This window comes from Pygocentrus nattereri, chromosome 6 (genome assembly GCF_015220715.1).
Source record: "Pygocentrus nattereri isolate fPygNat1 chromosome 6, fPygNat1.pri, whole genome shotgun sequence".
Lineage (NCBI taxonomy): Eukaryota > Metazoa > Chordata > Actinopteri > Characiformes > Serrasalmidae > Pygocentrus > Pygocentrus nattereri.
The window spans coordinates 11,900,956-11,928,632 of NC_051216.1; the positions used below are offsets into that span (position 1 = coordinate 11,900,956).

Sequence of the window (27,677 nt, forward strand, 5' to 3'; positions counted from 1 at the left end):
ACACTGTCCAAGGAGACTCTTCCTAACACCTTGCAATTTTGTTTTATAACTCAGTTTTTCTTAAGAATCGTCACCGACATGATTCTAACAAATGCAAGAATACAGTTCTCTTTAACCTGTGCTAAAAAACTCTAGCTGATGGTGCAGATGTTTTGGCAGCTATTCTCGGGGATAAAAGATGTCCAAATTTAGGCTTGCTGACCAAAAGCTGACACGCTGACTGTGCTCTATCCTTCAGTAAAGACTACCGCTCTGTCTGGGACAGATTCTTTGAACATGATTCACCTTTGCAGCATGTGCATCAGGTAAGACTTCATACACAGGTAGCGAAAACGTGATCTTGAACGAGTGCGAAAAACCACTCGGCGTGGTTGCCAGGGAACTGAAAGTGTTTTGCATCTGGCGAGCGGGAAGCTGTTTAGAGGAGAGAGCAGAAGTGGGGATCCAGCCGTGACTACAGCTGCCCGGGCTTCATCAAAACAACCGAGCTCCGGCTAACCCAAGAAAATAGGCTCCATTTCCTGGAATGGTACATGCAATTTGGTGCCATTACTGTCCATATATAAGAACCGTTAGATGCCTGCCAGCCCAGTCCACACTGTACAGAAAGCATGAACATGCCAACTCTTCTTCCATTTCTCAAAGACTATCTGACATTACCAGACTGTCCAGGGTCAAATGAAGAGTATTCTGACCAGGTTGGCAGGGTATTCGACTGCAAAAACTGGGAAGTTAATAATTGCATCAGAATGTCAATAATTTATTTCTTCACATTCTTTGAGTGGAAACATTACACACAGGAAGGATTACTCATTACCTCTATAAAAAGCTGGAATGCAAACATTAGTGCTGTGAGGGCTGCTTTATGTGCATCGTATTTCCAATCAGACTGACCTTCCACTAGTACTCAGAATAAGCCCTCCGTAAAGGTTACAGTACAGCTGAGATGGGACCTACATGACACTTGTAACTCCAAAGGGCACCCAGAGCAACCAATTAAAACACAAAAACCGGTTTAACCCTTCAAACGGTAAAGGCCAGCATGTCACGCCCTTCTTCTGTTCCTCACTTTCATAATTTACATAGTACTTATCAAATAAATTGGGAGTGTATAAGGGCCAATACTACTGGTCAATTTCCATTAAAAACAGCTCTAATCTGAATAGGTGGGTTATCATTTCAGTTGAGCCAGGTTTTTGAATTGTACACAATGCTGGAGTCACTGACAATAACCCAGACGAAGTTGTGCACTTTTGAGGAGAAGGTTAGGTTTATTTCAAGGCGTCTTCATACAGAGACCCCCAACTGGCCCAAACAATCTTCCCTCCCTAAGTATCAAGGTTATATACCTGTGATAGAGGCACAAGAAAAGTACAAAACATTCCAAGACGACCTTAGAGGAGTGGCCATATAGACAGTATGACTGACTCTTCTGATAGATGAAATAAGTGATCATGTACTGAAAGAAAATACTCAGAAAATATATAGTATTGATTAAATCATCATTGATTACATACACCTACTAATCTAATCATTTTAGGCTGGGCTTAAGCATCCTATGTTCTGAAAACCTAGAAGGCATCTGCGAGGAGATGAATTGTTAATGATTAATAATGTTATTAACACTAATTACAGTAAGAGAAAGGAAAATGTACACTGGAAATGAAATTTGGATTAAGTGAGAGATATACGATTAATTAAGAAAATACAGTAACTGACATATCAGCATGAAATGGAGGACAGCGTCATAAGGACCAGGCTGTCCACATCTGATCAAAATTAGGTCAGACAAACCGTTGACATACCACACAGTGACTGCTGCGCAACTCGAAACAGTGATGCCTTGGAGCATTTTACAAAAGCACAACTACAGCAGCACCATATCGAAAGCAAACATCAACTATTGTGTCCATGCTTTCATAAAGAAAGTGAGATGAACAGCGGTCTGAGGAAATCATAAAGGGGTGTGTAAATCTGTAGAGAAGGACACAGTGGACGGTGTCTGCTTTCCAGCGCTTATATGGAGTCAAATTAGCCTTAGTCATGGCATTTAAGGGCTATTGAGCAGTAAATATAACTTTATAACTTTAGAATGAGTCATTTCATCAACATTTTAAGTTTTGACGATGTATTCACGATCATAATATAGTTGTCAGTCCCATAAAGAAGATGTTTAATACAGATTTTCTTCATAGGCATATACCTGGCCCCTTCTATTAGTACTATATTCCACAGTCCACACAAGAAGCACTTCTAAATATCTCTGTTGTTTAGTACAGAATTCAGTGGAAGTGTGCATATATCACCTACTTCACAACGGCTTTGAACGCAGCTCAGCCAATCAGATTTCATATCCAAAACATATATAACTAATAGGTCCTGTTCTTGATTTTATGCTTGCTGGTTAATGATTACTACTGACAAATGATGATCAGTTATCAGTCAAAAATCTAAAGATTAATGACCAAATAAATAAATTTAATGAGTTAAAATAGGTCCACCAGCTTGTGGGATCCAGCGAAATTAAATCACAGCGTTTAGGCATCACTCTCAGTAACAGATGTTGCAGCTACCGGTGCTGCAATCCAGATTATGTCCAGGTGAAAACTCCCATCACACCCAGTGAGGCTGAACTGTGCATGGTGCATTAGGCACGGTTGCCTTGCTTAGGTTCAAGTGTTTGTTCTTCTGAGTGCACTGAGCGGCGAGGGAGATGGAACACACTGTATTCTGCAACCAGAACTGCTGACTCTGTCTCACTGAAACAAACAGTGGCAACAAGATGTAGATAAACTGGGAAACTCGAACCAAAACAACTTTAGTGAGGCAGGACTACACCTGAGATACTCCATACAATGACAGGTTATTATCACCTACTTAACCGTGAAATGTTTAATCACACAACTAAACATTAATGCAGTCTAACGTAATATGATATTATTAATAATATTATTATAAGAAGCAAGAACATACAAAAAGGAACTAGGTATTGTGCTTGTACATCACTCACAAAATGCACTTCGCAATCGGCTGATTTTTGCTCAAAACAAGCACCTGGTAATCGGTCATGTTGTTATAGTCGACAATATGTGTGACAATTTTGTGATGTAAATAACTAAAGCCAGGTTCAGTACATTCTCAGTGTGTTTGAATGTTGCTGCTACACTGCTGCAGCCCTTTATTTTATGTATGTTTATATATTTAAATAGACATTTAATCTTTCATTTATGAATTTAAATGGCAGTTTGGCTCATGAAAAAGTAAACAATATTACTTGTATTGTGACTTTTGCTGGACCTCATGTGTCTCATGTGTTCACAGGTGTTGAATAAGTGGTTAATGACAATGTAATAACATGAAAAGTCATGATCAGTGCACCATTTAAATAACTCATTAATAAAATCACTTTATAAGTCATAGCAAAATTCTATTCAAAGAAAGAGACATGCACAGTCGTATACAAATATTTTGGATTTTCTATGAGAAAATAAGTCAATGCATCTCTAGGGAACAATTTTCTGCAAATTCTAGTGCACAATTTCTATTTATTTGCCATGTTTGTTCTCTGTACATGATGTGTAACTTATTTTCAATTAGAAAATGAACAAAACACGTCACTTGACCAGGGGTGCCCAAACCTTTGCATAAGACTGTACTAGTCTGGCATGGGGTTCCTTGTTTACACACTAATTACATCTTTTCCCCCCTGAGGAAAGTCAGAAGAACATTATCAGTTCTATTTCTGAAAAGTCACGGGGTGAGAAATGTTCAGACTGCCTCTGCCCTCCTTCTCTTGGCCTTCTTGTGCTCTCCCATTACAGGCCTTTGTCTGGCTGAGAGGACCGCGTGGCTCTTTTCTTTGTGCAACCCTCCAGAGAGCAGAGAGAGTGTGTGAGGCCCTCCTGGGGGTCAAGTCACCTTGTATGTGTGTGATGGCAGCTGAACAGAGCATCAGGTGGAGCGTAAACTTTTCTCCTCTGGTTGCTCTTATGACAGACGCACGGCAGCGTGCCTCACTGCAGCTAATCCTGTAATAGCCAGATTCGCGACACTGTTCATTTCTTTTTGCTCTCTGCTGCAATTTGTTCAACCTCAGGCCCTTTGTGGTTAAGCGATTAGGTTTCAGCATTTAGGCCTAAACACAGCCATCAGTCTGCGTGTGATCTGCTGTACAGTCGCCCGACAAGCTGTTAGGGCTGTCACAATTACCTGATCAACCCCTAAAAATTCCCAGGCTTATTATACTCAGAGGCTTATTGCTCAGTAACTACATGAAATACAAGGCAAGTTATTCTTACAGGGCCCACACTATTAGCACTGAAGTTATAATCAGTGTTTCAAGCACACTAAATGACAGCCAATCAACACAAACTGTTTTGCATATTTCAGTCTTAAAGACACAGTAACACAACCAGCCTGTTTAATTCTGAAGGATAAAGAGAGGTTGGGAAATGGCATGTAAAACATAATATGAGAAAACTGAAATATTATATCTTTATGGTACAAAACACACACACACAAAAAAACACAAATGCTATAAGTGGCCCTTGTGGAAAACTAAAAAATGCAACAAAATTGAGATTGTATGTCGATCTTTGTTCCAACAGTGCAGATATTTTACATTCTCCTGCTGCTCTAAGTCAATATTGTACAGCCCTGTTTCTTACAGTCAGAATTATTCTGATAGATGCATCCTCTTGAATGTATATATTTATTTTTAATTAGGTATTCTGATGGTCTTGCTCATGTTTTGGAAAGTTAGGCATGTTTTGTTACTGGTCAGTTTTGCTTAAAAAAAAAAAACTATGCTCAATAATTAAACTAATCAGTAGATTATTCAAATTACACTCGGTTATGACAGCCGTACAGGTTTCGTTATAGTGTGACCAGGCTCATTTACACACACACACACACACACACACACACGTTAAATGCTGCATGCATGTGTGTTCTCAGAAGAGCACTTAGCTCAGTGCTACATGGTACACGTCAGAAAGCACCAGCAGACCTGCAGAGTGAAGAAGGCTGAGGTTTAGCCCAACACTTTAGTGCAGTAATAGCTTCTGCTCTGTGGATCTACATCTCTGTTCCTACTCTGTGTAATCCTTTCTATATAAAGGGTTCTGGTTAAGTCAAGGCGAAGGAAGGGAGAGGCGTGAGTGAATGTACACATGGGAGCACTCATTTTTTACAGTCCCACTGTTGTTAGTGTCACAGCATCCAAGCTCAGAATGAATGACATTAGGGCTGCGAGTTTTACACATTATACACTCCATATTAAAAATGTACCCTCTCACAAATCGGTATTATACTTTATAACTAGTGTAATGTATCTTGTAAGAAATTGAGCCTTGAGAACATAATTCTGTTACTTTTATTAAAAAGTATACAAGTCGTTATAAAGTCGTCTTTATTTTGTTGTTTCTCGTTTCCAAGTATTCAGGTACTCCCTGAAAAACCAGGCATGGTTTATTACTGTTCATTAAATCCATTTTGTTTCTTTGACCTTTGTTGAAAAATCTGATAATTAATCATCAAAATTACTGGTTGATTACTAAATTACCAACATAAAATACAATGACAGCCCTGATGTGCTTATTAGATTAGCTTCAATTCTATCTACTTAGCAGAGAATTAAAGTTTACAGAGGAAATCTAAATGAACTCAAGGAAGCCAGCCAGGCAGAGTAAACCTGGTAGCCCTTAGCAAGAGCTCTGTTAATTAATGGAAAACAAAGGCCCTGGCCACCGCGCGCCAGATCAGAGCACAGCCACTTCTTCACACACCGTCAACTCCAACACAATTAGCTGGACTGTTAGCAGATCGAGCTCATTCGTCTGGTTAGAGCTGAGGGCGGCACAGAGGTCGAAATAAGGATGGCAGGGTTTCCACCATGATCTCAACACATAACCAAACACTCAACAATGAGCTCAGTGTGATGGGAGGCTGCACAATTACACTGACGTTTCAAAAAAACGTGCTGCTTTTTCAAACCTCGAATTCAGGCTGAAAACAAGAAAACAGCTGTGTAAACTTCTGTTAGGAGAAGAAACAGCATTACGTTTACATTTAGGGTCCTAGTTATTGCCTTAGAGTCAAAAAGTTGCTTATGAGGAGTGAAGCTAATTGACAAATCTATAGTATTTTATTTCTCTATTGCTGTTAACTGTACCAATCAATGCCAGACTAAATAAAGGACGAGATATTCTGCATTACATAACGACTTAAATGGCCAGGACTCACCGACAGGCTCAAAGATTTATTACACACTTCTACGACCAAAGAATAGCTCAACCAGTTTGCACTGAAGCCCCTGTAGTTACTGAATAGTAAACCGTAATATGTAATTACGGCCTGTGATTTTAAGGAGTTAACCATAAGACGTAAAACGGCAGTATGTTTTCATTACTTTTGTTTTCATCATAAGATACTGTCAGCATATCTAGAACTCTAAACATCTACATGTATCATAACGTAGATTTGGACCAGCTACAGAAAGCCTGTGAACAACAACCAGTTCATACTGTAACAACCACACACTAGCAAGTAGCTGACAGGCTGTCAGTCCATTCAGCCACTTTTCACGAACTGCAGCATTCTGGTGCAATTTTGGAGAATTTCTACCGTTCAATTTCTTACAAAACCATGAAAATATCAAGTACTGTGTTCCCATATCGCCCATCTTTAACCAGGAATGAATGATCATGTATCAAAATCTCTATTTCAAATGACAAAAGCTGCTACATACCATACGCTACATTACTCAGTGTTGCCTTAAAAGGTTTTTAATAGGAAAATAGAAAAAAAGCTGATTAACACAGCATGCAGTGTTTTATTAAGCTTTAAGGTTGAAAAAATGGAAGTGCTGGTCTTCTAGGCAAAACCAGCCACAAGCTTAATCAACAGAAAATGATCACATTTAAATCACAATTGTAATTTGATCAGAAAAATCAAGATATTTTCCCCAAATCGTTCAGCCCTTCCCTTAACTCAACCCCTAACTACCGTACCCATAACTCAGCCCTACATATTTCATGTTTCCATTCTTTGTTTTTTTTTTAAAAATCAGCACAACATATAGCAAGTTTCGTTTCTGGAAAAAGAAATGCACCTCAGCAGTTTTCAGAAGTTTTCTTCCTTATTTTAGCCCCCTGGGCATACATGACCATTATTACCCTGGCACGCACCCTCCTATATCAAACACCTGCAGCTCACAAACACAGACCTGCACACTGATGCCTGCATAGCAAACAGATGAAATGATATCACTGGGTATTTCTCATTACCCCTCGTGCTCTCTCTCTCTTTCCTCACCCACAGAGCTGGAGTTAGTCACTCAAAACAAAAGACACGGTGTCGATGGACCGGCTGTTTAATAATGAAGGCCAGCATCATGTGAGTGTTTGTAACTGCTGAATACAAAATGTGACCCTGTGCTGGTCACTAGGGAAACAACTTGTGTGCAAATATCTAATATGAATTGCCTGATATAAGAAATATAAAAACAACTGTACACACACAGTTTGCCTGGAAGCACTGCAACACTCAAAAACTGATAAAACCTGTTTCAGAGACGCTTTTTTCCCTTCACTGTGTCAATACAGGCAGGACATGAACATCTGAGCAGCTAAACGGCACTGAACTAAACTCAGGATGCGCCGTTCCCAATATTTGCATTCCTAAACAACTTTGGTAATTATTTTTAAAATGAGATGCAGTAGATGGATATTTATTATTCAATCACAGTGCACAAAGTATACTGACAGCCAAAGGGAATTTCATTCAATTTTATATTTTCCATTCATTTTAATATAATAAACAGCGGCACATAGTGTCACTTATGCAAAGCATCACTCTTGTTTTTAGCGAAGTGCATAAGGTGATTTAGTTCTATAAACGAGAAAATGTGACGTTTAACAATCATTCATTCATACTGAAGGAATTAATTCTTCTAACTGAATTAACTAATTTTATTTTATTTAAGGCCACATAATAAACTTATCATCTCAAAATCAGACATTTTTTCATTTTTCGGCTTGTATTATTTACTGACAAAGCTGGTGTGAAGCACAACAGAATCAGAAAAACTCTCCAGGTCAGGGCTTTTATTCTAATTCTATATTGTAAAGAAATGCCTGGTGTGTTTTACATTTGCAAAAAAACAAGTTTCATCTCCTTAAACAAAAAATGTGCCTGTAATATGATAATTTATATTTATTGCTTATACAGAGCATTCAGGTCCAATAAAACCAGCGCAAAGTGAGAATGGAACAACACTTGTCTATTTTAGAGCGACTGTGTTTAAGAAACAGTATCGACTCATTTAGAAAGGTCAGTATCAGTACCGATACTCCATCGCTAGAATTAACCTTTTAAAATCTGCTTTACTGCTTTGGATTCTATATCTATATATATATATATATATATATAGATATATATATATATATATATATATATATATATATATATATATATATATATATATACATACACCATTCAAAAGTAATCACCTAACTACATACTAAATGAATTAACAAGGACTTTTAAGATAAATTACACTCGTCAGTACTAATCTGCACTTCCGACATTGTTCTGTTTGTTTCGGTGTTAAATAACAAAAATGTGTCAAAACACAAACAGCACATCCGACAAAAACTCAAAATCAAAACCATAGAATATCTCCTGCCTCTCTTCCTGACTAACACAAACACTTAACCTGTACTTTCAGCAGAATTTTTTCGGTAAGCTATTAATAAGAAACACAATTACAACAACTGTTTTGGTCATTGATAAATGTGACCGTTGAGAGTTAAAACCACTTAAATGATGTAACATTGCTGAAAATTTTATGACCTACACTTTAATACATATGTAATGCTTGTATGAGATGGTCAGCATTTCTCAAGAAATGTTCACAGTCCACAGACTTCATGACATTAACAACCGTCTAGGAATTTTTGTCCATTGACCAATTGTTCTGAGCAACAGTGTCTCCATGCAAAGCTGCACACACCCACCCTGAAAAGAAACGAAGGCCATGATGAATAAGTGATGAGGGATAATAGGGCAGTGCAGGTAAACTCACTCCACAGTCAGCTAACACAAAGGACAAGCTCCTGAGACTCTAACGATGCCTGTGCAGTTGGACAGTATGAAAACTTCACATCATGTTGTCAGTAACTGAGATTTGGAAAAAAAAGGAAAAACTGTTAAAAGAAAAACAGCATCAGACAAACGAGTGGACCTGAGTGAAACTTTTAACTGATGTTTGATGATATATTTAATGTACTCCAGAAGAGCAGACTGTTCAGCTGACAACTGCCTACTGCACTAAAATAACAGCCTTTTATCCATTTCACTGTATTTGAAATCTGTTAACAATAATCCAGGTAGATGGACCCCAGCACTTTATAAAAGCATATATACTCATCGGCCACTTTATTAGGCACATAATATGTTCAATTGCTTGTTAACACAAATAGCTAATCATCCAATCACACGGCCGAAACTCAATGCATTCAGATGTGTAGAGGTGGTCAAGACAACTTGCTGAAGTGCAGACCGAGCATCAGAACGGGGAAGAAAGGGGATTTAAGTGACTTTGAACGTGGCGTGGTTGTTGGTGCCAGACGGGCTGGTCTGAGTATTTCAGAAACTGCTGATCTACTGGGATTTTCATGCACAACCATCTCTAGGGTTTACAGAGAACGGTCAGAAAAAGAGGAAATATCCAGTGAGCGGTCAGTTGTGTGGACGAAAATGCCTTGTTGATGTGAGAGGTCAGACTGGTTCTAGATGACAGAAAGGCAACAGGAACTCAAATAACCAACCAAAATCTCTGAGGAATGTTGTTTGCCACGAAGAATTAAGGCAGTTCTGAAGGCAAAAGCTATATAAACTACTTTTTATTGACAATTCTACCATGACTCTTTAAAAATAATAATGATAATTGTTGATACACAATTATCAGAAATTTGAAATCAAAACCATCTAGTCCCATACTGGACTAATATAAACCCAGCTGTCTGGCGTTGGTACCAGACTGTGAGGCAGTCTGGTGAACATCTAAGTTTCAACTGGTCAAACTAAAATCAGTCATCTTTGCTGCTATAAAGCAAACAGACTTTGGTAGAGGAAGTTCCACAGCCAGGCTAGACAAGAGGGCCAAGAGTTAAGTAATTTAGCTGATGTGTGGCCCAATGCAGCTTATATACTGCAACTGCAGTCACAGGTTAAAGATTTGCTCAGTGCAAAACGGCAGCAGGAAGATGTTATCAGTTGCATTGCCTCACTGACAGGGCTTCCAAACCGGTAAATGATAAATATCTTTTTTTAATCTACCCTAAAGAGATGCTAACAGCCAAATGAATGTAAAACATTTCGAGACTGAAAACAATACAAAGCCTCGTAAAACAAAACAGCCACCTATTTGCTCTGCTGTGAAGCAGAATCCGCATCTAGAAACTAGTGTCATTGTATCTGCACTCAAACTAACTGATTTATTTCGGTTGAGAAGTTTTTCCCAGCTGAGTCATATTTTTCAAAGAATTTGGATCTAAGCCTGGCACAACATCCAGGCTCTATTGCAATGTTCATTTCTAAGCACATGCTCTAAAAGTATATCTTAGAGGAAGCTCCCGCTCAAAGTTAAACATGCAAAGGTTTCAGGTGTGGTCACATGTCTGCACACACACAGGCTTATGAATCCTAATGAAGGGTTTGCATGACTGGCTTCTTCAGAGCGATAAGTTTTCTGTTTCAGCCATTAGGAAGGAATAAGGTTGTGTCCTTACACGCCACGTCTAACGCTAGACCAAAGCCCTGGAACAGCCCCCATTTTACAACGCCCCGGATGGCCACTGACTCCCTCCATAGAGCATACGGAGAACGGACTGAGCTGGACTGGAAACCAGGCTCTAAGCAAATATCTCAATTAGACACTTCAGGTCATTTTTAGAGCTAAATTATACAGGAGCTGACCCATGAGGGCCTACTCAGTTTCTATATATATCCTATTAACAAAATAGCATAGAAGACATTTACACTCTGGTGTCTATTCAGGAGACAACCTGCAAGAAACGTGACAAACATCACGTCTGTATGCGTTTCTCTTTCTCATACCTACAATATTACATTAAACCTATCTTAGTTTCATTGTAGCTACTGAATAATTTCTATAAGATGGCCAAATCGGTCTTAAATAAATATGGCATGACACCAGTTATACTGAAACTGATACAAAAACCATGAGTATCGTCCAATACCATGCGCTTTCAGAACAGATTTGTTACCGAACTGGATCAAATGAATATGCTGTTTCTGTCTGTTATCCAATCCAGTGCCCTGCTGATATGAGACCAGTACCGATACCTCGTATCAGATCTCTGGTCTTGAGATTAATAATCAAAGAATCAGCCAATGGTTCACATACAACAATATCCCAAAAGGGTTGACATCAGTGCTTGCAGCAGCACTTCTGCCGATGATGACTCAACCGAATGAATACTAGCCACAAACTGGTCAATGTCATTCTGGTTGTTATGGCCTTATCTGTGCAGGACCAGGGCTCCACGGCCGCAGCTGTCACGTCTCTGATCCCAACATGCCTCTGCCCATACCTACAATATCAGGAAACTGATTAGGTTTCCTCCATTGACACTAATCCCTTTGTTACTCAGTTGGGCATTACATGCTCTACATGCTCACACAATCAATACGTTCTGTAACCCTATATGGGGTCGGGTATCATTAGGATACATTAGGATACCGCTTATCGACTCTTATTAATGATATTAATGATATTTATTAATGATACTACTCTCCATAATTTGATGCAAAAAACAAAGACATGACATTAAATGATTTGAAAAGGCTCTGGTCAATCTCCCTATAGTTGAAAATAATGATAATGGATTATTAATTAATAATAATAGTTAACCCAAGTTCAAACCTTCAAATTTTAATTGAGTACAGACTCATCTTAATATTACTACTTTCCCCTGAAAAGCTCATTTAGGCTATCAAATATCCTAATTATTATTTTAATGCTGGAAATCAGGACATTTAGACTATCAAACTATTCTACCTGTTGTTTTAACATGAGGCTGAAGTTGGCTTCCTATACACCAGCTTCTTGTTCAGATTTTCCTATTAGACCTCAAAAGGTGCAGCAGTTATTATTATAATGCCTAATGCACCAACATGTAACTGCTGCGACATTTAAGGTGGAGTGGAAGAATTGGAGTATAGGAAGCTGATTTCAGCTTCGTTGTTTGAATGCTGGTAGCATTTTTGATAAGGTGATTTAAGCAATCAAAATATCCTACCCAGAGCGAACTACCTATAAATACCTATAAATATGTGCTGAAGACGCAGAAGCAGCACCTGCTTTTCTAAAGCAAACACTTGTTTCAGATTTAAAAATGTCTGCTTGTAAATGAATTAATTTTAATGAATAAATACACATAACAGCACAGTTTGTCCAGGCGCTTACCAATATTTAGTCAGGAACCGGTACCAATTTAGTAGAGTTCTTCTAGAGTTCTTCACACCCATCCCTAACCCTATTATCCATGATACTTTCAGAGGTTTTGTCCTGAAACAAATTGAAATCTGCCCCCTGAGCGCATGTCCATATTATCCACAGTAAAATGGATGAGTGTGTGGAACTGGAGCTTTCTGTGTGTTAGTGTGTTACAATATAATCATTATAATATTAATATATTTCTATTCATGCGTACTACTTTGAGACACAAACAAGATAATAATCCACCGACTATATTAGATCATATTCTCTACCAGCATTTGAAAATCTGAAGAAGTGTAGACGGCAGAATTAGCCACTTTTCTGGCATGGGATTTTAAGGTTTATTGGATGTTGATGGCATGAGAACTGCCATTACACTGACAGGTGCCATTCTGGATAATATAAGGAATCCGCCTACTTATGCAATGAAACATCAAAGAACCTAGCCTAGAAGAACCTAGAAGCTATTAGTAGCCTATAACTCTTTAAATACTACGTCTTTAGTTAGTAACTAACTGTCGTTTTTGCCAGTGAATAAGCCAACAGCAATGTGCTAATTCTCTCCACTTACCACAAACAGACCCAGTGAAGCTTCGCAGTCTTTCACTCACAGAACTACATCTCTACACCTGCAGGAGAAAACTCCACAACTTAATACGCTGCACTGCACGGGTACTGAATGATCGCTCGGGTGTGCTGTTGGTTACTTTCAAGAAAACTTTCCTTTTAATAACTGAAAGCCAAGAAAATAACAGTAGCATTTATCACCATTTTATCATATTCTTAATTAAACCAAGCTGTTCAGGAGCACCGAGCTCCTGCATCATCTGCAGAGTTCTCCATGTTCATGGCCAACTGATGACTCACAGCCCACAGAGCAACTGAGAAAGGAGAGCGTGAGCGGTTTCAGCAATGAGCGTGCCAGACTGCACACCAAAGCAGCCATCAACAGTGCCAATGGCTAAACCCCCCTGCATCCGACTTCCACACTGCTTCTGTGTGCAGCGTTAAACTCAACTTGACCAGGCCTTTCGTCAAGAATAACAGTGGATCTACAATCATTTCTCAGATTCTTGCAGAAGGAGAGGGCCAGTGCACAGCTGCCATGCTTGACGTAGCCTAAAAATACAACAATTCATGAGCACTGATTGATGTCCAATCAATGAATCAACAAATCAGTGGATCAATCAGTCCATCAATCTTTAAAAAATCCTTCCACCACGTCAGTAAGGCAACCTGCATGAATATATCAATATATTGACATATATATATTTGTATAAACTGGTTTTAATTATTAATTGTTCACTTTTCGACCTGTTCTGTGTGGTGAGCAGCCAGTGTCCATGCTGTTAGTTAAAGTCATGCAAATATTAAGCTCCAATATTCAGAGCTTCATCTATCAAGAGTAAAAACCCAGCGTTGGACGAACACGTACAGTCCTTATATAACTGCGCCAATAGGTGTTTCATTCCAAACTGTGGGTGTTTTAATTCACTATCCCAAAACTTAGTACAAAACTGAAAAGCCCAAATTTCACTGTAAAGATAATTTCAGCAACATAAGAGTCAAATTAACATAGTAAATCCCAATTCAAATAAATCAGTAAATTCAAATAAATTCAGTAAATCCCAATTCAACATTATAAGGTCAAGTCAGGGTCAAACTTGATTTCAACACTGTAGCCCTGAGTTCAAGATTTTAAGGTCAAATTTAACACTGTAAGTCTGAATGAAACACTGCATGGTCCAACTGAACACTGTAAGCCTGAATTCAACTTGGCCAACTCAAGACTGTAGGCCAAGACTGGCCAATTCAAGACTGTAGGCCTCAATTTAACATCGTACAGGCCAATTTAACAGTGCAAGTTTGAATTCAACGATGTAAGACTGAAGTCAACACTGTAAGGCCCCATTTAACACTGTAAGGGCCAATTTAACACCGTACACCTAAATTTAACACTGGAAATCAAAACTCAAGCCCTGAATTCAACATTGTAAGGGCTAATTTAACACAATGTAAGGGCTAATTTAACACAATGTAAGGGCCAATTTAACACTGTAAGGACCGATTTAACACTGCAAGGACCGATTTAAGGACCGATTTAACACTGTAAAGACCGATTTAACACTGCAAGGACCGATTTAAGGACCGATTTAACACTGCAAGGACCGATTTAAGGACCGATTTAACACTGCAAGGACCGATTTAAGGACCGATTTAACACTGTAAGGACCGGTTTAACACTGCAAGGACCGATTTAAGGACCGATTTAACACTGCAAGGACCGATTTAAGGACCGATTTAACACTGTAAGGACCGGTTTAACACTGTAAGGTCCAATTTAACACTGCAAGGACCGATTTAACACTGCAAGGACCGATTTAACATTGTAAGGTCCAATTTAACACTGTAAGGACCGATTTAAGGACTGATTTAACACTGCAGGGACCGGTTTAACACTGTAAGGTCCAATTTAACACTGTAAGGACCGATTTAAGGACCGATTTAACACTGCAAGGACCGGTTTAACACTGTAAGGTCCAATTTAACACTGTAAGGACTGATTTAACACTGTAAGGACCGATTTAAGGACCGATTTAACACTGTAAGGACCGATTTAACACTGTAAGGACCGATTTAAGGACCGATTTAACACTGCAAGGACCGGTTTAACACTGTAAGGTCCAATTTAACACTGTAAGGACCGATTTAAGGACCGATTTAACACTGCAAGGACCGGTTTAACACTGTAAGGTCCAATTTAACACTGTAAGGACCGATTTAAGGACCGATTTAACACTGCAAGGACCGGTTTAACACTGTAAAGTCCAATTTAACACTGTAAGGACCGATTTAACACTGTAAGGACCGATTTAAGGAGCGATTTAACACTGTAAGGACCGATTTAAGGACGGATTTAACACTGTAAGGACCGATTTAACACTGTAATGACCGAATTAAGGACCGATTTAACACTGTAAGGACCGATTTAAGGACGGATTTAACACTGTAATGACCGATTTAACACTGTATGCTTACAATAAACACTGTAAGTCTGAATTAAACACTGTCAGAGCAAATATAACCCTGTAAGACTGATTTCAACACCGCAGGTATTACTAACACTGCCAACCCAACAGAGTAAGAGTTAAACAGGGACCGTAAGAGCTCTTTATCTGACTGAAAGCCCTCCTGACGGTGGGTCTGCCGGGACCTCCAGGCTGTAACAGGGTTTCTGTGGATTTCTTACTTGTCTGCCGCAGTTTCCTGCCCGGTTTCATCCTTCTTCACCGGTTCACTCGGCTCTATCGCTCCTTCAGCCTTTGTACACAGGGGTCTTCTCCACGGCGGCGACACGTGGGAGAAAGCCCGGTGTCCGCCGTAGCGGAGCGTCTTTATCTCAGAGGTGCGGTGGACATGGGGGCAGGAGCTGCTGAAGCAGAGCGGCTTGGGCACGGAGGCTTTATGTCTCACAATGTCGGTCAACGGACGCTTGCGGCTCGTGTGAAACAACTTTTCCAGGGCAGTTGAAAACCTAAACTGTAACATTTCAATCCTGTCGAGCTTCAGTGAGTGAAAGGTGGTCTTAACCTGTGCTGTTTCCTTTTTTAAACAACAAAAATAAAACAAGAAGTCGTTTATATCGGCCACCTCACTCCGCTTCGCGCCTCCTCCAACTGTAACACGACGCCGTTGCTATTCGGTGAAAAAAATGTGCGCGGTCACGCCCCCTCTAAAGCCTGATTGGCTGAAGTCAAAGCTGCGCGTTATCTAATTGGCCGGCTCGGCTGCCGGTCATAAGTGCCTCGCCTGCGTCACCCCCTGATCAGAAATGATTCATGCGCATGGAGCCTCGTGTCATGCGTCTCACAGTGCTGCTGCTCTTTGATAGCGCTGATGAGGTCGACCAGAACAGCATGAAGGGTCACAGATCAGAGGCATAAGACACTGACAGAGACATGGAAATGAAATGAGCAAATGCAGAAACCACAAACATTCACCTTCCACAGGGATTATTCTCTTTTCTGTTCTCTGCTGATGCTCGGGCCTACAGGGCATTGATCTCAAATGATCTATAGTGTAATTCCCCTAATTGACTGCAGTGGTAATGAACGGATGATCCCGAGAATTGTGCTGTGGCCACGCCTGTTTTTACGCTTCCTTCATCAAACTTGCTGTCCACATCTGGTAGCTTCCTCGGTGGCACTGTTTCATGTGATCTCATTAATCTGATATGAAGAGTCTTGGGCAAAATAATTACACCACATTAATGACCTACAGAGTGAATCAGTCTCCTAAGGAGAAGGTGTGGTCTGAATGTGGCCTACACAGGCCTCAGATTAGCTGTTTTGATAAGAAAGAGCACATGTGGGAGCGATCAGCAAGAACAAGGGAACATTAATAATATACACTAGCACTTTCGTCATGCTATACTGTTGAACTCCAGTTAAAGAAAGTGAGTTTGTGAAGATAGTAGTGTCAAAATTAGTCTGTACAGTTTTCTAATAGAAAGATTAGGACTGCACAGGTGCATTCTGCCCATATGGCCTAGTGATCATCCACCCACTCCCCTGTATTTCCTGGCATCACCCACCCACCTGCCTGGCTTTCCCAGCATTGCCCTCTCATGGTGCGCCATCAGCTCTTCTACATGGAATAAATAAAAGAATACAATGAGAATACAATGGGACGCTTTGGAGCAGCCGCACATGTTCCTAAGGTCCTAAGGTCAATGTGCCATTGGTTAGGGGTATTAAGCCCCCGAAATTGGGCTGTAGAGCCATGAAATTACATTCTCTGTATCTCTGAGGAGTTTAATATCTCATGGAAGGTTATTCAACATTTTAAGGGCCAAATTTACACTCAAAGCCCAAATTTAACACTGTAGCCATGAATTTAACATTGTAAGGGCCAATTTAACTCTGTAAGCCTGGAATCAACACTTTAAGACTTAATTCTCCAGATATCTGGTTCCTATCACCTATCACTGCTCATATGTTTATCTATAATGCAGCATTTAATTATACAGAACATTTGTACATGAAATGGTTATGAATATGTTGACTAATACCTGAGACATTGTCTGATAGTTTTGTGATATGTCTTTGGACCAAAAGCTATTTTTTCAAAAGTCACTGATGATATCGAGGTGCATGCATTGCCACTGTAAGGCAAAAAACAGTCCCCAACAGAAGACATATCTTTTCAGATCTTTTTGGTCACTTTTGAATGTTGGTGGTGCTTTCACACTCGTGGTAGCAGGAGACGGACTCTACAACCCACACAAGTGGCTCAGGTAGTGCAGCTCATCCAGGATGGCACATCAATGTGAGCTGTGGCAAGAAGGTTTGCTGTGTCTGTCAGCGTAGTGTCCAGAGGCTGGAGGCGCTACCAGGAGACAGGCCAGTACACCAGGAGACGTGGAGGAGGCCATAGGAGGGCAACAACCCAGCAGCAGGACCGCTACCTCCGCCTTTGTGCAAGGAGGAACAGGAGGAGCACTGCCAGAGCCCTGCAAAATGACCTCCAGCAGGCCACAAATGTGCATGTGTCTGCACAAACGGTGCACCGTGCAGGACGCTTGGCATTTGCCAGAGAACACCAGGATTGGCAAATTTGCCACTGGCGCCCTGTGCTCTTCACAGATGAAAGCAGGTTCACACTGAGCACATGTGACAGACATGACAGAGTCTGTGGGGTGGCATTTCTTTGGAGGGCCGCACAGCCCTCCATTGTTTTAAGGACATCACATCAAAGTTGGATCATCCTGTCGTGTGTTTTTCCACTTTAATTTTGTGTGTGACTCCAAATCCAGGCATCCATTGGTTAATAAATTTGATTTCCATTGATGATTTTTGTGGGATTTTGTTATCAGCACATTGAACTTTGTACAGAACAAAGTATTCTATGAGAATATTTCATTCGTTCAGATCTAGGATGTGTCATTTGAGTGTTCCCTTAATTTTTTTGAGCTGTGTGTGTACATATATATATATATATATATATATATATATATATATATATATATATATATATATATTAATAGTATATGTGTGTATGGATGAGGTTTAATTATACTTTTAGTATTGCTAGCTTTGATGGGCAGGGACTTTTTTCTGAAGCAGGTTTTTTGCAGGCCACATGTTCTTCCCTTGTAAGACAAAAGGGAGGGCTCTGCTATGAGTCATGAGTCACTAATCTAGATCTTTCGCCTTCCAGAAACTTCTCATTTTTAAGGCCGTACTAGCGGAGCCCTCAGCCGCAGTAAAGTCTTCACTCCTCCTGTCTTCCCGCTGAGGTATTGCACCCCACATTCGTTTTTAATAAGAAACTTGTTATTTATTTGCATGGTGGTGTTCTGACACCTTGTGGGTGAGCAGAGACACTGCAGGGAGGCTGAGCAGCTCTACTCTAAATTTGTCTTAGAGCAAATTAAGCCTATTTTTAAACTGGTGCCCAGTCTGTGGGGTTGAAAATAGGCAATGTGCCTATATTTAATGCCAGCACAACAGTTCATAATGTACCTAGAACCACACATAATGGCTTTAGTTAATCTAAGATATTTTTAGGTATATGCATTTCACCCCCGCGACCCTGAGGGGTGAAGCGGCTTAGAAAATGGATGGATGCATTTCACTCTTTGCAATTTGTTCAAGCCACTCATTTGAGTTTTAAGAAAGCTAAAAAGATACATTATATGTAAAAAACATTGCACCCATCCCCACCCAGACCACTACCACAATCCTTTGTTGCAGGCTTTAACACTTGATGTTGAAACATTGCTGTGAGCATTAGAGATGTCAGGTGCTGATGCCAGATGATTAGTGGTGCTCCATCATGCAGTTACCCTGCTCCACAGCCCAATGCTGGGGGGAGTTCATACCCCTCTAGCTGCTGGTAGGCATTGTGGATGATGGCCTTAGGCTCTCTAGCATGCAACTTTAACAGTGTGAGAATTAAGTATGTGTTTTATAAGATAAGATAAGATAAGATAATCCTTTATTAGTCCCACAGCGGGGAAATTCACAGTATTACAGCAGCAGCAGAGTAACAGGAGTAAGGCACTCAGTAATAGAAATGGGAAACAGTGTAAACATTATCAACATTATAAATAATAAAAATTAAAGCTAAATCTCTAGACTATTTACAGGAAATAAGGATAAGAATAAAATAAAATAAAATAACAGTTGCATAGAAATCTGTATTGCACTTAGGAACATAGGAACATAATGACAGAAGACCTATATTGAGGTCTCTACACACCTAAACAGGTAACACATTTCAGATTTTCAGTACTGGCACGCATGCAGGTTTCTCATTACACACAGATTACTTACTTCATGCTTCCTGTAAAGCGCCTCTCACCATCCAGCCTGTAGGACGTGTTCATGAATATTTGGATTAAGGATCAGGTTACAGGGACAGTGATGATTAGTTCCAAGCCTTCCAAGGTAAATTGATTAATCATTTTTGATATCACATTCATGAATCAGATATCAAGTAACTGGGACCCACTAGAGGGCAGCATCTGGAAAGTCTTCTGCCACACGTTGTACACCTAAAGAAAAAGAACGCTTAGAGCTGGGGAATCAACCTCTGTGGTGCTATATATCCAATTAGAGCATCACTTTATGGTATATGGATACCATCACTTTGCATAATCTTATAATGTAAGTATATTGATCACAGACCCAATATTGTGACGTCAGCAGAGAGTAAGACACAAGGGTGGCCGTGATCTGCTGTGAAAAGCACTCTTTAATCAACACACCTGCAGAAAGGCACATACAGAACACCTAACTCCCACTTCCCAACATAGATCAACACATTAACACACACAACATCAACTAACAAACAACAACAACATTTAAACAACATAAACAGTCCTTTTTTTTCAGGAGGGTGCACACCATGAGCCCTCCTGAGCTTGCTGGACCCAGCGGCAGTAGAGGATTACTACAATATGTCTTGAATGTTTGCCACAAGTACATTGAAATATCATTCTTAATAAATACTAGGCCCTGTGTAGGCCCTAGTCTGAGTGTTACTCTTATTTTAGCGTTTTTCCTGCTCTGATCCACCCTATTTGAGTCATCAGCTTATTAACAATCCCTTCCTGAGGTGAAGCAGGCATAACCAAACCACAGCTCGAATTACAGGGGGCTGGCAGGGTCTCAGACCTCCCATAATTCGGACAGTAATGTGGATACCATCTTCTTTTCTATGTTTTCAATGTGTTCAACATTAGATTCCCACGCCTGGATAAACTGCATTCACCCAGTCTGAATTCCTAATCTGACAGCACAATATAGTGCGGAGAGTGTTATAGGAGAATTTCGCTTTTTTGATTTTATAACAAATTCTGTATAGTAAAATTGTTACAGTGTAAACAAAGTCATTCAGAGTGCTTTGATGTGAAATGTTGCATTTTAGAGAAACATATCAAGTCAGAATTGTTCACAGTGGTGATGATGGGAACCAGGCATCTAAAGAGTTTAATCCTTTTAAAACCTCCCTCACAGAAAGCTGTTAGATGAATGCGCTGCTAAAGTTTGTGATCCAATAGTTTACATAGACAAGATAAGATTTTGATGTAAAACATGTTTTTTCCAGGTTATCAGGTTTATTTTACCATCATCAACATTGTATATAAGAACTCAGAAGAAACATGTGGGTTCGCTGGCGGTTGTGGATGGTGAATAAAATGGCGATAATTGCACTGTAGACATTGTGACCCCTGGTTCCCATTACCACCACTGTAAAGAAATCAGAGTCAGTAATTTGTGGAGTCAGAAATGAGTAGCAGTTCACGTTTTCCACTTGACTCTTGGGAAATTAGGTTTCCCAGGGACTGGTGGCAGTTAGACTATGAAGGACCAACTGCGTGAACTCATTTACTACAGCACTGCCATGAGGCAGACCAACATCTATAGGTACTTAAGAACATCAAAAACAAAAGCTCAGTGTTTCGTGGGTGAAGCAGTGACCTTTCCCTGAATTTGTATTTAAGTGTCTATTTTATCCAAATGAAGAGCATAACATCATAATAAGTTCATTTTCAGGGACCCACTCAGGGTCCAAGAGGTTAACTGGGGGTCCCACTCAGGACCCTCTGAATTTTGCACCTTGCGCACAGCCAGCCTTCCCAAAAGCATCTAGCCACACATTATCTTTAATTTTTTTCTCTAATACAGTCGTTCAATTCTATTTTACATTTATATGTGTTGTGAGTAACATATTTACAAATGACTCATTTTAAAATATTTAAAAAGTGTGAAATTGAAAGCTTCTCATATGGACCATAAAACTACAGAGAGAACAAAGGGGCTGCAAGGGCAACACACAGTAATATATGAGATGCAGCTAGGGTCAACGACTATAGAACAGGGTTGCAAAGTACACCGATACACATGATAACAAAGGGGCGGAGCCACAAATCAGATGTGTGCTAAGGCCACAAATGTGTGACAAAAAAAGAGGTTCAGATCAGATGTGTAAATACAGACAGAACACTTACTTTTGGTTAAATGATGTTTGAGTAATAACTAGAGTGTTTACAAAAGTCTATTTTTAATACACCAGTTACAGTCACAACCTCACTTCTGGGTGAAATCTCCAGAAAGCGTCTGTGGCTAGACGACAGTCGTCCAAATTCCCAGTAGGCGACGGCCTCTATCTGCAGCTCTCTGAGGACAGAGGGTTGTTCTAAGGCTCTTTTGAGTGGTTATGACCAAGAAATAACTACACTCTTTTGCTACTCAAAACTGTGATTCATATTTTTGAAGGCAGCACCTCGAGCCAAGCTGTTTGAGCTCAAATGTTTCCTTTTACAGACCAGATATTGAAAAAAAACCCTGATGTCTGCATTTACATAGCTCTGAAAACATATGATCTGTGTATTACTCAAGAAAAAAACACATGGAACTATTCACACCTGATGACTAGCTAATGGACTAAGTCACCTGTGAAACAGCAGGGGGTGGGGGGAGTGATAAACTTGGCTACTTTCCTTGTGGATGCTGAGGCAGATCAATGTGAAGTACACAATGTCTGCACAGCTGCGTTAAGAAAGACATTTATTCTTAGTGTTACCTGCTACCCAGTTTAACGAATCCTTCTTTGTGGCTTCATGTAGCATCAGCGTAGTTTCTGCTGCTTAACCGCATGCGTCTTCCTCTGGCAGACATCTTGGGACCAGACATTTTCCTTCATGTGGTGTGAGATGTTTGCCTGGAACCAGACCGTGACAAAATCGGGCCCAAAGAAATCCTGGCATACACAGTGGAGCTGTGGCATTCAGGCCTCCTGTTTGCCAGTGTCATAATGAAGTTGAACTTGCCAGGCAGGAACATCGCCAGTGAACCAACAACATGTACCACCCAACACAGACAAAAGCAGGGAACTCCTGGGCAGATAAAAACTTAAAAACACACGCGTAAATGTGAACAGCACTGGCACCAAAGTTAGAGCAGTTTTATGTTTGTAGTTCCTTCTTTTGCATTAGTTTCCATTGCCATGAAATGCAGCTTTAGTTTTCAGCATCAATCACCCTTAAATGATACTTAAGAAGCTTTTGTTATCACTTATGTCAGGCGTTTGTGTTGGGTAAGTATTAGACATTAGTAATAAAAACACTGTAATCCCCTTTTCAAAAAGCAGGGATGCTCTGCAAAATGTAACTAAAAACAGAATTGATATAAATACAGATGTTGGATCTGAGAAACGGTATTGTTTATTGAAAAATATTGAATTTGATGCCAGCAATACAGACTTTTCGTTTCATAATACGCCAAATGTTTTCAGTGGGTGACAGGTTTAGACTCCAGGCAGGTCACTTTACCACCTGGACTCTTTTCCTACAAAGCCATGCTGTTGTGATGGATGAAGTATGTGGCTTTAGCATTTAACGTTTAAGCAAGGCCTTCGCTGAAAAGACGTTGTCTGGAGGGCAGCACATGTTGCTATATCCCGTGTATATCATTCAACTTTAATGGTGCTTTCACAGATGTGCACTGGTCCACCCCCCATACCATCACAGATGCTGGCGTTTTTGTGGGGTGATAACAAGCTGGATGGTCCTTTCATCTTTAGGTTAGGTTAGATTTTGATTCTTCTTCTTTTACACCTCACCTTAGTCCATCTTAAATGAACTTAGGCCCAGAGAAGGTGGCAGCGTTTCTGGGTCCTGTTTACATGGTTTCATCTTTGCATAGAAGAGTTTTAACGTGTATTTGTAGATACAGTGATGAACTGTGTTCACAGACAATGTTTTTTGGAAGTGTTCCTGAACCCATGCAGTGATTTCCACTGTGGAGTCGTGTTTTTTAATGCAATGACACCTGAGGGCCAGAAGATCAAGGCCAGCCAATATTAGTTTTTGGCCTTGTACCTTGCATACAGAGATTTGTCCACATTGTCTAAATCTTTTAATGATATAATCTACTACAGATGCTGATATCCTTAAGTTCTTTGCTATTTTGCATTAGAAATGTTATTTTTTAATTGCACTATTTGCCCACGTAGTCTTTCACAAAGTGATGAACCCCTCCCCATCTTTACTTCTGAAAGCCGCTCTGGGATTCTCTTTTTATATCCGATCATGGTGCTGACCTGTTGAATAAACCTTTGAACCATACTCACGAGATGTTGCACCAGATAGTTTTACACAACTTTATCAGTGTTCTGTCACCCCGTCCCAACTTTTTTGAAACGTGTTACTTTAAATTAGAAATGGACATTATTTTTCAAAAAACAAAGCATAGTATATTTAATTGCCTGTTGAAAGCGTTTGGAAGGGACTGGAAACCTAATCCGCTTTGGGCTGTGTTGGGAACAACTAATGCCTCAGTAACTGTGGCGAAACATGAATGCCAGGCTGTTCTTTTCAGTATGGAAGTTGTAAAAAAAAATATACTACAAATGTGGAAACAAGAGTCAGTACCAACATATGAAATGTGGATAAAGCAACTAATCAATGTATTTCACTTGGAGAAGCTGCGATTTTTAAACAACGAACAGTTAGAGCTGTTTGATAGAATATGGCGTTCTCTGTTTGCCTATATCGAAAAGAACCAAGGCTACTCTGGTTCAACTTGTGAGATACCTGTTGTTGTATGTAATTTTATGTTTAAAAGCTAACACCCTGGATTGTAAGCATTGTTTTTATTTATTTATTTTTTCCTCCTGTATGATGTAACCTTCCTGCACCTTTAAGGTTATCCATCCATCCATCCATTTTCTAAGCCGCTTCTCCGTCAGGGTCACGGGGGGATGCTGGAGCCTATCCCAGCAGTCTTCGGGCGGAAGGCAGGATACACCCTGGACAGGTCCCTTTAAGGTTATTTGTTACTAATTTTAAAATGAAAATAAACACTTAAAAAAACATTTTCTAAGTTTCAACAACATGATTGTTTTTTTTAGAAACTAACCTCATTTCCTACAAAATTATTTACCTTTAGTGTTTTTTTTTATGTTTTATAGTCGGTCTTGTAGTTTCAGGCCTGTTAGTTGCCACATACAGAAATGCTGTACAGTGTGATAAACAGGGCCTGCAGCCCCAGGCCCTGATTCTTTCAGTAAAAAATCCAAGAGTTTGCAAGTTTGTTTGCAGATTGCAACTATTATTACCATCAGACAGCAAAACTTCTATTGGTGACACTTCATCACTTTATTTAGCTCGCTAATGATGTGAATTTGCCTGGTGTTTTTTTCCAGTTGGTGTGCAAAAAGGAAAAAAAAAGCAGCACTAAAGAGGAGATGAGCCCACCTGCCAGCCCACACAGAAACTGCACCAGCACTCCGGTGACAAGAGCTCAAAGTCAGGCGGAGCTGCTGCTGCTTTTTCCTTTTCTGCAGAACAGACCGTCTGTTATTAGCAGAGAGGCACCGGAGGCCCGACGTGGGAGAGACGCTTACGGGAGCGCTACCGGGCGCAATTAAAGGAGGCGAGCGCCTCGTTTTGTCATGGATTACGCAGAAATTTCAAAGTAGCTTTTACAGCACGCAGAAGTGGAGGACGAGATAACTCGCCCACCACTCACTGTCAGAAAAAAACCCCAGTAACAACAAAAAACACAAAATGCTTTTAAAGTGAATATGCCTAACTACAATAGATCACCTCGTTAGCCTAATTGCTGGTGTTGGTCTCTGTTCCCCACCTACTGTTCTGGTGACCTATCAGGGGCAGTAGTGGTTTGTCTCAGATTAATCCTAGTCGAGGTCAACTAATCAGCATTCAGCCATTTTATAAGGTTGCAAATACGTGCAAATAACCCCTGATAATCCTGGATATTCAGTCCTGGAGGGCTGCTGTCCAGCACAGCTTTCCCTGATCAATGTATGAGATTCCATTTGATGTTAATTGCCACATTTATTATGTATGCTGGACACCAAAAGCCCTGATGTAGAAGAGGAATATGCACTATACCTGATCTAGTGTATCCTAGAATGCACTGCAAATCAAACCAAGTAAAATTAGAAAAGTACTGTCTCCATATGGCTATGGTTCTACATAGTAACCAATAAAGACGGTAGTGGGATCTTTTTATGGCTCTATACAGAACCGTTTCTTAAAAGGTTCTTGTAGCTCCATATACAACATCCAGCCAGTCATAGAAAGGAACCATTTATCCAAGCATTCAAATGGATCTTTTATTTCTCTAAGTGAAAATAAGTTAACACATATACTACAGGGAAGGCACTTAAATATGGCATCTTTCAGCACATTTTTGCTCTGTTTATTTGCTGAGTTTAGCATATTGTCACGCCTACTGGCCGCTCTGTCACGCCTACTGGCCGTTCCTTCATTCAGAGATCAGCTTCTCTGGAATATTGAGAAGCTGACTCCTCCCGCACTCACACACCTGCATACAATCTACTCATTAGCAACCCTTTATAACCTGGACTCTCACGCTGCCTCCTTGCAAGGTATTGCCACTCTCTGTGTCATTATCATTGTGTTTTGGTCTTTCCTGTTTTTTTGCCTGTTTGTTCTACAATTTTTGCTTTTTGGACTTTGTTTATTAAAGATTCTCTGCATTTGCGTCTAACTATCCTGTCCGAGTGTCACACATATTTAAAAAATATGTTTCCCAGTGTGTTAATTTGAGCAAATAAACATTAACTGTGCATTAAAGTGTGAACAGTGTGTCTCTGTAGAAGATGTGTAACTTATTTTTACTTACAAAATCAACAAACCATGTCATTTGATATGGGGTGCCCAAACTTTGGCATACAAATTCATCTCCATTGGCTTTTAAACAGAACTTAAAGAATCCCCTGTTTTAAGGACGTAGGAAACAAAACTTAGTGGCGTGATTAGATCATAAAAAGGACTTTTACTAGAAGAGCTTTACCTAGATTTACTGTAACATCAAGAAGGGGAAAGTTCCCAAATTAGCCACTTGACTTAACTTTAAGTTAACTGCAGTATCCCAGATGGTTGCTAAGGAAATGTTATGACATTGCAATGGCATCCCAGGTGGTTGCTAAGGTATAATCCCAGCTGGTTGCTAAGGTCTTTCAAGGCCATTACTATGGTATCCCAGGTGGTTACTAGGCAATTTCAATGTTATTGTAAATTATTAACTGAATAATGAACTTATTGTACAGCAATTAGCAATTTCTAGCTGTGAGGTATATAAGTGGTCGTTTACAGCCACTGAACCACAAGGCAAATATATTATTTTATGGGATTTTTATTGGCATTTGTGTCAATCACGATACTGGCAAAAAAAGAAAAAACATCATAAGACATCACTGATGACTCAAGAAAGTAGAAATGAGGTGCATGTCATGTAAATAGACATCATAATAGAGTGTATAGGATCAGTAAGTGTAAAGATTCTGTTTCCCCTGTATGTGGTTAACTGTTGATCTGTTCTTTTCCTTAAGCATTCATTAAATGTTAAATTAATTAAATATTTATTCCTTTTTTTTCTTGCACACAAAAATAACCTCATCAGAGTGGGTGGAAAACATCATGTAGAATGTTGTTTACATCCTTACATTTCAGAAAGGACCTGGGCCTGGGCTCAAGGAGTTAATAACTTTTTTATACTAAGATTTAAATGCTCAAGAAATTTTAAATTGTTTGTAGCAGGTATGCTCAAACTGTAAGTCAACTGTACGTCAAAAGTATGGTTTACAAACA

The 27,677-nt window shown here is 39.8% G+C and overlaps 1 protein-coding gene across 4 annotated transcripts in view; it reads right to left on the reverse strand.

Annotated features, from left to right (window-relative positions):
- The window catches only part of glsb (glutaminase b), a 71,607-nt gene extending 55,388 nt beyond the window's left edge, over positions 1-16,219 (reverse strand). For 2 of the 4 annotated variants that reach the window (XM_017713495.2, XM_017713494.2), the window contains exon 1: positions 15,777-16,218. In XM_017713495.2, coding sequence (XP_017568984.1) covers positions 15,777-16,075 — 299 coding nt within the window. In that variant the 5' untranslated portion in view covers positions 16,076-16,218. Of the gene's footprint in view, positions 1-15,776 lie in introns of all 4 variants that reach the window. The other 2 variants (XM_017713497.2, XM_017713496.2) reach the window with 1 other exon arrangement.
- Positions 16,220-27,677: the final 11,458 nt, after the last annotated feature.